Source organism: Antrostomus carolinensis, unplaced genomic scaffold (assembly GCF_000700745.2).
Source record: "Antrostomus carolinensis isolate BGI_N321 unplaced genomic scaffold, ASM70074v2 scaffold7424, whole genome shotgun sequence".
NCBI lineage: Eukaryota > Metazoa > Chordata > Aves > Caprimulgiformes > Caprimulgidae > Antrostomus > Antrostomus carolinensis.
In genome coordinates this window covers 54,901-67,566 of record NW_010311375.1, presented here as the reverse complement: position 1 = coordinate 67,566, position 12,666 = coordinate 54,901, and the positions used below count along the sequence as shown (strand labels likewise).

The window sequence follows — 12,666 nt, the reverse complement described above, 5'->3', positions numbered from 1 at the left end:
CTTTCCCCTAATTTGTGCTAACGCTTACGAGCCATGAAGTCACCCAGAAGGGATGCACCTCAAGACTGCTTTCACTTTCGCCTTGGCCTAATCATGCAGTTGTAGAAGAAGGGAGTGTCGCCTGCTATCTTCATCCTCCCTTGTCCTGGGGAATGGGGAAGGTGAGCTGCCTCGGCTCCCTCTAGTCCCCAAACATGTGGCACTGTCTGCTCCAGCATATGTTTAGCTCTCCTGGACACCAGGACGAATGGAGAATGAGCAGAGCACTTAGTGGACTGGAGTAGTAAAAGAAAACAATTGAAGGAAACTTGTAATGTCATTTACGTTCTTCAAGAAAGCTCAGGAAAAGATGATGCTATTGGAAATTACCTTGGCTGTGTGGTACTGTATGGCCCACAGCAAAAATTAGAAATCAGAGAATGTGTTCAGCACGTTATCAACATGTTGTTTGAAGCATTTAACAGCTTCTGGGTCCTGTCTGTGCCATGGTTAGCACAGCAGATTATAAAAAGATCATTACTTTCAGAAACCAGGAACTCAAAAAGATTTTTCCAGCATTAAAATATCAAAATTAAGTGCTAGAAAACTAACAATAAACTTAAGCAAAAAAACTACAGATAGATTTCACTAAAATGAAAGAAAAAGGATTAAAATTAAATAAAATGAATCTAGATGACTAATTGAAACTCCTACTGCAGGCAGTTTACCATGTTTTGTGGTAAATTAAACACATCATTATCCTGAAAACTGGAAAGTGATTTAACAGAAATGGAATTTTTGCTTCACTGAAATGTGTTGCTTTGCAACAAAGGGGATTTCACTTCTTCAGTCAAATACTCAGTGAATGAGTTCCAAGACTAGAAGTTGTCTATGTTATTACAGAGCATTAACTTTTTCACTCAAGTAAACAAGACCTTACTCACAATAAAGTGGCCAATCTTTCTAAATGTATTTACATGCAGAGAGACTGTGCTGAGCCTAAAACAACTGGTAAGTTGTAAAATGAATACGGAGCTAGCTTGCTTTACACTTTGGATTTCTAGGGCACAGGAAGCTTGATTTGAAATGTGGATGACCTTAAATTAACTTATTTACTGGGAACATAAAAGAAAGTGCATGTATGAAATGAGAAAAATAAGTAGTTCTTGTCACAAGATTGCACCGCAAATATTTGTCCTGGCTGGATATGTTGATTGTGTCTTATTTTCCTCTTACTCAATTTTTCACTCCAGGCTTCCATACTAAGTCTTAAAAAACTGGTGAACTTAGTATATTTTGAGACAAAAGCTGAAAAAAGCAGTTAATAAACAAACATAATAACAAACTTGGAAGCTAGCCCTACTTTCATTTAGTTCAGTAGACAACTGGTGAATGAGACCATGCAGGAAACCAGATTGTCCACATTTCTGAATGTGTCAAACCTGAGTTTTTCCTCAAACTGAAGTACAAAGTAGTAGTTGTTCCCAAAGCTGGTTTAACAGAACGTGTACTTGAAAAAAATCAAGAGAACTGGTGGGATAGAACTGTACTTGTGCAAGGACTACCTGACAAGAAAGAAAAATTAAAATTAAAAAAAAAAAAAAAAAGGATTTTCTGTACTGCCTCAGATATTAGAAACCTCAATATCCTCCCTCATCTACCAGCCTACAGAAGCTGGGAGAAAACAGACCTAAATTTGGGAACATAAGCCATCAAAAGTAAAAAAAAAAAAAAAAATTAAAAAAAAACACTAGACAGAGTCCAACCTTACTTGAGCAATGACAAGTCCAGCCACACTTAGGCTGATTCATGTGCACAAACACACATGCTCACACATGTTTTGGCAGTGCAAAAGAAATGCTTATCCCAAATCTGGTTGTCTCATCTGGTTTTACCCACATGATTTTTAAATTTGGATAGTTTCCTATCAAAATTCCTCACTGACTGCATCCTATGAATTCACTAAGCTTTGCAGCTGCACAACGGAGGCAACATTACATTGCAGTGTATTTAATATGCTGTTGAAAGGGTGGGACTTGTACGCACATACAGAGACGGTGTTAAGTCCTCTGGTGTATATACCGTTCCCTATCCCTGTTCTTTTCCTCTGATCTGCTCATCAGAACAAGTTACCTGCAGCTCTTGACTTAGAGAGGAAAAAAAAAGCTGTTGCACTATTATAAAAAGCTGGACCTACTTGAACACAGATACAGACCGAGAACAAAACACTTGCAATAAAGCAAAAGCAGAATATATACTTAGCACAACTTCGAGCTGTTCCATTAACCATCTCATTCTACAAATACAAGTGAACATTATCAAAAGCTTGCTCCCCTTCCATGATAGGCAGAAACATTAATCTCATGTGCTATAAACCCCTTGACATACACTTGTAATCTATTAACACTGAAGGCGTAGGTCACTGGAAACAGTGCTCAGAAAAGACAGGGGTATCACAGGTTTCTTAGCCAGAACCATGCTTCATCTCAGAGCAAGAAGTTGCCTTCTTCCAAATATGTATCAGAAAATGAATCTTTAAGAAAAATTTTTCACAGTGGAACATAACATAACAAAAGCTGGCAAGTGACTGGTCATAATGGACTCTCCATTGAGAGTAGACTCCATCTGCCCCATGACTGGAGGCTGGACTAGGTGACCTTCAAAGGTGCCTTCCAACCCAAATCATTCTATACTTCTATAGTTTCCCCATGCCAGCACTGCAGGCATATCTGGGAGGGTAGGCATGACCAAGTGCACTGCCAAGGCTGCTAGTGGCCAAAATAAGATTTAAAGAAGATTTAAAGATTTTTAAAAAGTGGAATGGCAACTTAAAAGAAAGGCAGAGACACTTAACAAAATATTTTCTTAAAACCACCAAATTACTTCTCCTTGTCTAAGTTATTGCTGTAAACAGAAAAAATAGAGAAGCTGGCTTCTGCAGGGACTGCTGACTAAGGCAATTTTTGACTGCTTGCAACTCCTGAATATCCCACAGTGAGCTGCCTGTAATGCATGAGTTTGAATTATGCTTTAAAAACACCCTGTATAAATAGCGAAGATTAACCAGCAGGATAAGCGTCCAGGTCATATGTGCATGTTTTACTCATTTTATCCTTGCAATTAAGGCTTCCTGAAATTGTAGCTTTGTATTTGAAGAACGAGCTAGCAGACTTTCAATTTATAAGGTGTAATGTTTAATTTAAAAAATGGTTTAAGATCACCAAGACTGGAAAAATCTTAGTATTTCTCAAAGGTTGAGAAATTGCATAGCACAATGACTGCTCTAGTTATCCTATTCTTCTGCAAAACAGATTACATTCAGCAAACTCATTAGCACATTTGAAGTAGATTTTCATATAAAAGTGATGTAAGCAGAAGGACAATAATTTTAAATTAATTCTCATTTTAAACTTCCAACCTAATCGTAGCAAGATGGATGAATGAAGAGATAAGAGAGGAAGTGTAACAGCCTGAAAATTTACAAACTGACATTTCTTTCTTCCTTGAAATTTTTGATCATCTACTAAAACCTACATATTAAGCATTATACTATATTTTAGGTTGTTTTCCAGGTGAAGTAAATCTACAAAAAATAATAATAATTAAAAAAAAGCGCACCAGGACAACAGTGAAGAAGACAGCTTAAAGATCTGCCAGTCATGTTTTCATTCATTTGGATCAATATTGCTGCACAATGTTTTTCTGTACCATGGCAAAATTCAATGAAAATTTAATTGCTCTGGTGTATTTCAGATGTTCAGTTCTCACTTTTTCATCACTCCACAGTAAACTGTTGGCCAGTAATAGTGTCTCACTGATGGTCCAACATACATTCAATAAAGCTGCACTGCAATTGTGGTAGGGCTGAGAGGAGAAGTAGATCTTAAGACCATGTGTGTGAGATGAGACTGAGGATCAGGATGATAACTGGCTTATTTAATGAACTTCACACTAATTTCAGTAGGTCCCTAATGTGACTGCATCCCTTTCATATTTGCTACATATGAACACAAGATACAATCACACAACTTGAGAAAACAATGGTATTTCAACCAAAGCAAGAAAGGACTTTTTCCCAACTGTGCGATGGAATTTTCCATCTCAACATGGATGGAAATAAAGGAGAAAAAATATCCCTACCAAGCAGATAAGCTACTTCGAAAGGAGTGGTAAGAACTTCTTTGAACTGTCTTCCATACTACAGTTGATCTCATCTTACCATAGCTCAATGCTTTTACCATTTATAACTGAAAATATTTCAGTCTTTAATCAGATATAGCTGTAATTCTGTATTAAAGATTATGCCAAATGCTTTTTATTAGATTAACCCTTTAAAGAAAGAGCAGAAATCAGCTTTGACAGTTCATGGCACACACATCCCTGGCAAAGCTGGTATTTGTAGCCCTCCTATTTCTATTTCATCCTTTGTTATTTTTACAAGGTTTGTGTAAGAAACTCTGGATGATGAGACACAACACTGAATTACTGGATATTTCTGTTTAACTCATTAGTGGTGAGGTAACTTGATCGAATAAGAAAGACCATCACCTTCACTAAGTCTTTTTAGATGGCATAAAATTATGTTCCTTCAAAGAGACAACAATTCTTACCAACATCTACAACTAATCAAAAATTCTTAATGAATAATGATGTTTCTACCAATAGCCTGGAATTCTTTTACTTATGACAGATGTAAAGAGGCAAAAGATTTAGTTACCTAATAAAACTTGATATTTTCAATTATAATTCCAAGAATGCCTGTAGAGAGATTAAAACTTTTGGCTGTGTTACTACATCTTATCTTATGCTTTCCTAGACTCTAGAAAAGGAGAAGTACATTAACCTCATCAGGAGTCCACTTGTTTATTTAAAAAAAAAAAAAGCCAACAAAATAAATACAGCATCTGTATTTATTGCATCTGTAGAACCTCTGGAGTTCTCCTCAACACCACTTGGACCTGAATAACGTCACTATGTTTTTGTGCAGATGATCTGCAGGATTTTATATTGCAAAGCACAAACAAGCACTACATGTGCTTGATGCCCCCCTCCCATGCCAGTTCTGCTGTAGCTGGCCCTCTTCCAACAACCCAATTTCTGATCTTCTTGTGTCTGTCAATGCAAAATCAATGAAGACTTGTTTCTAAAGAATAATACTTCTTAAGGCTATAGTTTGGTAATTAGGACATTTCTAACTGTAGCTTGCGAGTTGCTTTTTTGTTTTGACAGCATCAAGATTTAAAAATAGCTGAATTTGTTTTACAAATACAACTCATTCTTTTAAGGCAACATCTTTTCACATTGTAGACTGACTGTTAAGTAGAAATACAGGGTATGCTAAGAAAACAGGCTGCATATAAATGCCTTTAAGCCCAGTCCCATAAATCTCACACAGTGTTAACCCTCAAGACTCTTTCTTACCACTACTAGAAAATGCAGTCGTCCTTTGTCACACCAAACTGGGAAATATCTTTAAATGTGTTAAAACCCAATACAACTACATTGTCAGATTTCATTTGGTTTTAGGATTGAAGAGAACCAAAAGCCTATCTCAAAAGCGAATTCCTGAGGAGGATATAACCTCTCTGCTTGGTTGCCTTCCTGCATTCCTGAAGGAAAGAATGCATAAGTTGGGGACCAACATTTTCTAAAGAAAAAACATATGGTTGTTTTTCATACAGGCCAGGGAAGTATACAAAGAACAGCTAACTAAATATAATATTCAGTCCACTGATTCATTTATTTCAGAACTATTTCTCTAGATCAGTGAAGAGATTATTTTAAAAATAAAAAAAACCCCACAGGAACACAGCTTCTAATTAGAAACATCACATTTTGATTTTGCTTTTGTTGTGCCGCTCTGACCAACCAAAGCAAGAGATGGTGGCTGCAGTTTATTTAAACAGTAGTCCTGGGCAGCTAGCAGGTTTCCAGATGTGCTACTCAACATCCCTGCAACCAATAAATAAAAAAAGGAGGATGACTGTTGGAATGCTAACATTTTCTCCAGAAAATTGCTCAAAGAGTTAAAGACAGGGATGATAAAAGCGGCTGCACCAGTTCTTGTCATGGTGCCAGAACTGAATGTTTACCCAGTGCTGTGTCCCCACCAGATGGGGCGAAAAAAATAAAATAAAATTAGAAAGTCTCTTTTTCCCAACCATTTTGCCACGAAGAAGGATATAGTAAAACAAAACAAATGATTTATGTGGTAGAAACAGACCCATAAAAACACATTCAAATAGTTGCATGTAGGTTTCTTGGCGTTTATGTTAGCAGACATTTTGAGGGAGCATCTGCAATCTAAACACTATCATGCTATTCCACAGTCCATCATCTGGCCTGTCATTATATTTATAATTCATGCACTCTGGTCTTACAGCTTGTGCTGCAAGAGGGGCTCTAAATTGGAATGGGTAAACTTTGGAGTTGAATTATGTTTTATTTCCCAATCAAAGCCACAGGTGTAGAGCTCTGGAAGATGCTGAATGTTCCTAGTGATGGATGCTTTGCGTGTCTTTTTAAATCCCTACTGCCTAGAGCGGCAGTCTAGTATCTGAGACCCAGAAGTTGGAGCACAGTGGAAGTGCAGAAGTGAGGGAAGAGTGATGATAAAACAAGGTTGAAATCAAGAACCTTAGTGCAGACTGTCTTATGGAAACTAGGCATGAAGGAGGCTGCATGGCCACAAATCACTGAGCCAAGTGCCAGAAAACATTTTATCAGTCTTTTCTCTCCCCTAGAGTGGAGGGAAGATTCTCTGCCAACCCAAGATCTACCCTAAGGACTGGGTGGAGGATTAGCAGGCAAAGCCAAGGAATATCTGGGTCAGAGCCAGGACAATGCATATATCATGACTAACTTTTCTGGGCCCAAGGGAAGCCCTTCCTTGGGAAAGCATATTTTCAACAACTGCCCAAATTTTCATTGCTGGTGCATGTCGTCCCACCAGTGGTCCCTGTCTGACCTGCCCAGCACGCTTATGAGCAGCTCAACTCTTAATAACTCAACAACTCTTCTCATGAGCCCAGGACTGAGATCTTCACGTATGTGGACTGCTGCTTCGCCATGTACTAATCCTTCACCTGCTGCAAACAGACGCGGTGTATGTGCTGCCAATACATGCTATAAAACCACTAAGGTACTCAGGATGAAATAACAGCCACCAACAAAGCCTCTGCCCCTTCTGAGGCCATGGATTGTTTTCAGTACATTGGACTGACACCTCTAGATAAAAATAATGGAAAACTAAAAATCCTCCTTCTTCCATCAACTTCCTCATACACAGGCTAGGGTAACACCGTAAGAACCACAGTCACAAGTTGATGAAGTGATAATAAACATAAGAAAAGTAAGAAATCCTTTATTATGTACAGGGAGATGGGGAAGACAGCCAAAACCAAGTTAAGAATCCATCAGTTCTTATGTCTAAATGTGCTGCTAAGTATGTCTTGTGTCTGCTTCCTTGAGAGAAAGGGAAGAGTTAGCACAGACTTCTATGGGAGCAGGATATCATCCTTTAATGTTTTAAACCAGCCAGTGTAGCCTATAAAAATTGAGATGCAGATCCCAAGAAAAATGGGAAGCAGGTTGGACAGACAGAATTTTGCCCTTCACATGCTACCCAAACATTTCCAAAGTTAACTGCAGCTGGATGTCTACCATGATTTTTATCTGCTAAAAAAAAAATAAAATCCCTAAATAAGATGCACCATGTATGGCAAGACTGTTGCTTGGACTGCTAAAGACAATTCAAAAGACTGTTTATTACAGCTAATAAAAGCCAAACTCAAAGTGCAAAGTATAATACCTTTCCCTTGATTTATTTTCAAAGACAATATAGAGGTGGATAATTTCAGACAAGTCTGCTTTCTTCAACATTTTGGCAGACACTGCTTTGCTATAGAGGAGCACTACTTGTTTGTGTTTCTGGTTGAATTGTCTCTATCCAAAATCCTTCTTTCTAAGTATTATCAAGCAAATATAAACCAAGATACACCAAAGAAATAGTTACATTAGGCAAAGAGCTGGACAGGCGTGTGAGAGTTTATTTTAGAAATGTTTAGCAGCTCTTCAAGAACATAATACTCAAAACACTTTACCTATTTTAAGATAGTGTCATTGCCATCTTTCTGCTAGTATAGTCAAAACTCCCTGATTTAATGAAGCAGGCAGTGGCTACCAAAGGTCAGTGTGTTACCACCTTGATATCCATCATATACCCACACTGGTAGCTTTTGTACTGTTTTCTATATTTTGAAGTAATAACATTCTTCTTCTGATAAGCTGCAACTCTTTTAGAAAGGTTTCCTCCCACATAATATTTTTCTAATTCAGATGCCAAATGTCTACAGAAGTAGATGTGCATTTTATGTATGATAATGTAATTTCTGGCAATTTAAAAGTTGAGATGCAGCTCAACAGAAATCCCAGAGTCTGTAATTTGACCCATTTGTTCCATGTTATTGTGACAAACATGGCTTTTTAAAAGGTCTCCAATGAATTGTACACCAGAGTGTTCTTTAGCATCTAGACTGTGTGAACTCACTATGACTAGGGATCCCCTAGAATTTCTCCAAGTACTTTAAATATGTTACATACTTAAGTACCTATTACGACCATAGTCCACATCTCCTGCTTCCACAAAATCAAGTAAAGTTTTGGCATTGACTTCTACAGATGCTGTTCATTTTCCTGTGATGTTTTAGTTTAGATAAATCATGATTAATAGAGTCTTAAATGTATTCTTTGATGGCATGAATTTAGATCGAGTCTCCAGTCTAAATCAGAAGATATTAGCTAACATGATTCACAAGGCTGGTTGAAAACTACACCAAATCACACTAACTGAGGATTAGTTAGATTGTAAACTTAAATACAGTGGAACAGTTAAATTTAGCTTAAAGTTACTGCTGAACATCTGCTTCCAAACACTTTTGCTAGTAGTTTTTAACATTGGTAGGAGGGAATGATAACTTATGAGTTACCTTTATGAGAACATAGTGAATTAAACAAACAAACAAACCAGCTTCAAGTAGTGTTTAAGCGGCATAATATCTATCTGTTTAAACACAGGAACTAACAAAACATGCTGCTGTTCTTGTCAGTCACTGCACACTTCATGTATGAAAGTCTCCCCTGGATTATCTGAAACTCAGACATCTCCCAACACAAGTAAATATTTTCATTTGGAATGGCTGGGTAAATCTTCTGGGTTTCATATTTTTTAGGAACCAGAGTCTAGGAAAAGATTGTGCTCTTGTCAAACTTTTGGCTTACACATGGTGCTAGGTGTGGGGTACAACTGACCTCTTGCTACTCTCCTTTTTCCAAGAAGTCCAATAATTGTTGGCTGTGTGCTATCCATTATCAGTTCAGACCTTGGGGTTCTTTTTTTTATGTAGAGTTAATAAGTTCTGTACAATCCTAACTGACTTCTGCCAACTTGGACTGTGAGAGTAAACAGACATCAAGGATCTGCTTTCCCTTACAAATCCAGCCTCAGCTTCTGAAGGAACATAAAGATGTTCAAGTCTAAGCAAGCCCGAGTCACAAGTGAGCAGTTTGCAGCTATAGAGTAATGGAAAACCAGTGTAAAAAATACAAAGCATATGGTGTCTCTAGCCAAAGTACAAGACAAATGATACGTCAAGCCTTAAAATTGTGCTTCATAGCTTCAGCTGTGCTCAGACTGTGAAATACCTGAGCACTGCTGCAATAGGAAAATATAAGCCATAGATATTGTCACTGACACAAGATACTGCACACAATATGGCAGAAAACAAAATTGTATCCACTTGTCAACAAGTTGGGTTTGCTTCTATTATTAGAAAGTCAGAACAAGTTCTGCAGTAAATTAAATCCATCAGACTGTGGGGGACCAGAGATCTATCCAGAATACGATGCAGGATGTCTTTGTTAGTAATATTCATACCAACATCTGAAACCAAAATTTTGTGCTCAGACAAAGTGAAGTGAAAGTGTAATTAATCTTCATAACAGGAATTCACGTCCTGTTTTAAACTGAGGCAACCTGGAATACATTTGGGATTCAGGAAGCAAACGTATGACTGGATGCTGAGCAAAGCAGAAAATGAAAATGTTGAAATGTAAATTATCATTACTTTTAAGGGGTAACATTTCTGTAAGATTAACTGAGTAGTCTATAGCTATTTTCTGGCCACTGATTTCACCTGTCTGCACATTTCTGACGACAACATTATATTGGGTTTTATTGCCATTTATATTGTTTGGGTTTTTTTAATTGACAGGCATGAGGCTCTATATGATGTAGGTAGGACCACTTACTACTGCATGGCAAAAATCAACATACTTAAATCTGTAGTGAGCCCTACTAATATCAGACAACTAGACATATTAAGGATAAATTAATGATTTCCAAAAACTGAACTCCCTTCGACATCAGGTAAGCGCAGCTCTTCCCCACAGAGATCTAAACTGAAGCTTGGGTACCAACCACCATCCACTCAAGTTTTAGACCCATCATGAAAATATTTGTTTTCTATCCAGAATGCAATGTGTTCAAGCGACAACAAGATTTCACCAGAAGAGACTGCCCATATGCTTTACCTGCATCAGCAGCTGTGATCAGTAGTACATACTGCTCCTTTGCCTCCCGGTCCAGGCTCTGCACCAAGCGCAGCTCTCCGCTGGCCGAGAGAGTAAAGGCTCCTTCTTCATTTCCAGCCACCAGCACGTAAGTAAGCTTGCTGTTTAGGCCTTGATCATCATCCCTTGCTACAACCTACAAAAGCAATGCAAACACGTGGGAAAAAATGTCAAGGACAGATGAACGCAGGGTCTGTAAAATTTCATTAGGATAGAGGAAATCTTCTCTATAACAATAACCTGAATTAACAGATTGAATCAATCCAAAGGGCTAGTATAAATTAGCTATGATTATAAAAAAAGACTTAACCCAGTGGTGATGGACTTAAAAGCATAGTTCGAAAATATTAAATAGAGAATTACTTATTTTTCTCAAGTGTAAATATAGTGAGGACTGTGTTGGGCTCAGAGAAAACCACAGATGATCTGGTACAGGCTGAGCTCCGCACCAAAGCAAGTCTTGCATGTCCTGAATCCAACTAGTGCTCTTTCAGTGTTTGTCACAGAACCTTGTCCCGTGTAGGCAACGATCAGATTGTGAGATTTGTTGCACAAAAATTTAGATTAAGATGACAGACAGGGCAAACTGTTGAAATCCCAGTGTAGGTGGGAAGGTAGGTAGAGAAAATACAAACAAAACTCCAAAAATTAATAGAAACTTTTAGTAAAAAACAAGCAAAAAAACCCCCAACCCTTATCCAAATAAACAAAAACAAGCCAGCTACCACTGCATGTTAGATTACAGCCAAGAGGTAACTTTCAAATTGCCTTGTACCTTTTTAATTTTGGAGGAAAGACACTATACATAAATACCAAATACCGAGACATTCTAATAATTGTGGGAGATTTATTTATATGCTGAACATACTCACTTGAAGAATAACTTTCGGGAGCGTCTCTAAATTCTCAGGGACATTCACAGAGTAGGGAGAAAGTTCAAATGTGGGAATATAATCATTGACATCCTTTAGAAGAATACTGACTGTCGTGGTGTCGGTCCTTGGGCTGCTCCCACGGTCAGCTGACTGAACAGTCAATGTATAGGAGGGCTTTTTCTCTCTGTCCAAAGGCTTGGCAACTGTGATCACCCCTGTCACAGAATCAATTCGAAACTCATTATTGGCATCTCCACTCACGATGGCATAGCGGACCTGCCCATTTGTACCTTCATCTCCATCCGTAGCAAACACCTGGATTAAATCTGTCCCTGTCAAAGTATTTTCCCCCACCTCTACTTTATAAAGCTTTTGGGCAAAAAGCGGGTTATTGTCATTAATGTCCAGGACTATAACCACCACATCTGTAGATGAAGAAAGGGATGGCTGACCCTTGTCTGTGGCTACCACAGTCAAGGTGTAGTTGGACACGGCTTCTCTGTCGAGCTCTCCAGTAAGCCTCACTTCACCATCAATAGTGCCGATGCTGAATTTGTTTCCCAGTGGCCGGAGCAGACTGTATTCGATGTAGCTGTTGGGACCGCTGTCAGGATCGGTCGCCTGCGCTTTGAACACGATCGTATCTATCGGTGTGTTTTCTGGAACATAGGTCAGCTTTGGGGAGATAAAGCTTGGAGGGCTGTCATTCACATCCAGCAGAATAATTGAAACTTGGGCTGTGCTTGTGTACCGGGAGGCTGGGAGAGGGGCCATGTCGTGGACTTGCACGACGAGGCTGTAGAAAGACTGGCTTTCCCGATCCAAAGGCTGCCTGATGCTCAGCACCCCGCTGTTGTCGATGCCAAACTGCCCTGCACTGTCTCCAGACGCGATGCTGAAGGACAGCTGCGAGTTGGAGCCTGGTGGGGTGGGGAGAAGAAAAATAGAGAACATGACTTTATCCCACTGACCTAGATAGAAACGTTTCTGGCCTCATTTCCTATGGAAATAAGGACTGTACGATCGTGCCGCCTGTTCAGCTTCCTCATCACCATTTTTGAATCCATCAGCTAATTTCAGCCAAGTTTCACGGTGGAGCAGAAGCCTTTGAAATAATTATTTTCTAACAAGAGTTGAAGAGAGAGAGAGGAAAGGATGTTAATTGGAGTAGCCGCAGAGGGAA

At 38.7% G+C, this 12,666-nt stretch overlaps 1 protein-coding gene across 1 annotated transcript in view; it reads right to left on the bottom strand.

Moving 5' to 3' along the window:
- Positions 1-12,666, bottom strand: part of FAT4 (FAT atypical cadherin 4) — a gene marked incomplete at its 5' end in the record, with an annotated part of 70,302 nt that overhangs the window by 44,888 nt on the left and 12,748 nt on the right. Inside the window, 2 exons of the mRNA XM_010166712.2 lie at positions 10,570-10,744; positions 11,481-12,403. Of these exons, the coding sequence (XP_010165014.2) occupies positions 10,570-10,744; positions 11,481-12,403 (1,098 nt within the window). The remainder of the gene's footprint in view (positions 1-10,569; positions 10,745-11,480; positions 12,404-12,666) is intronic.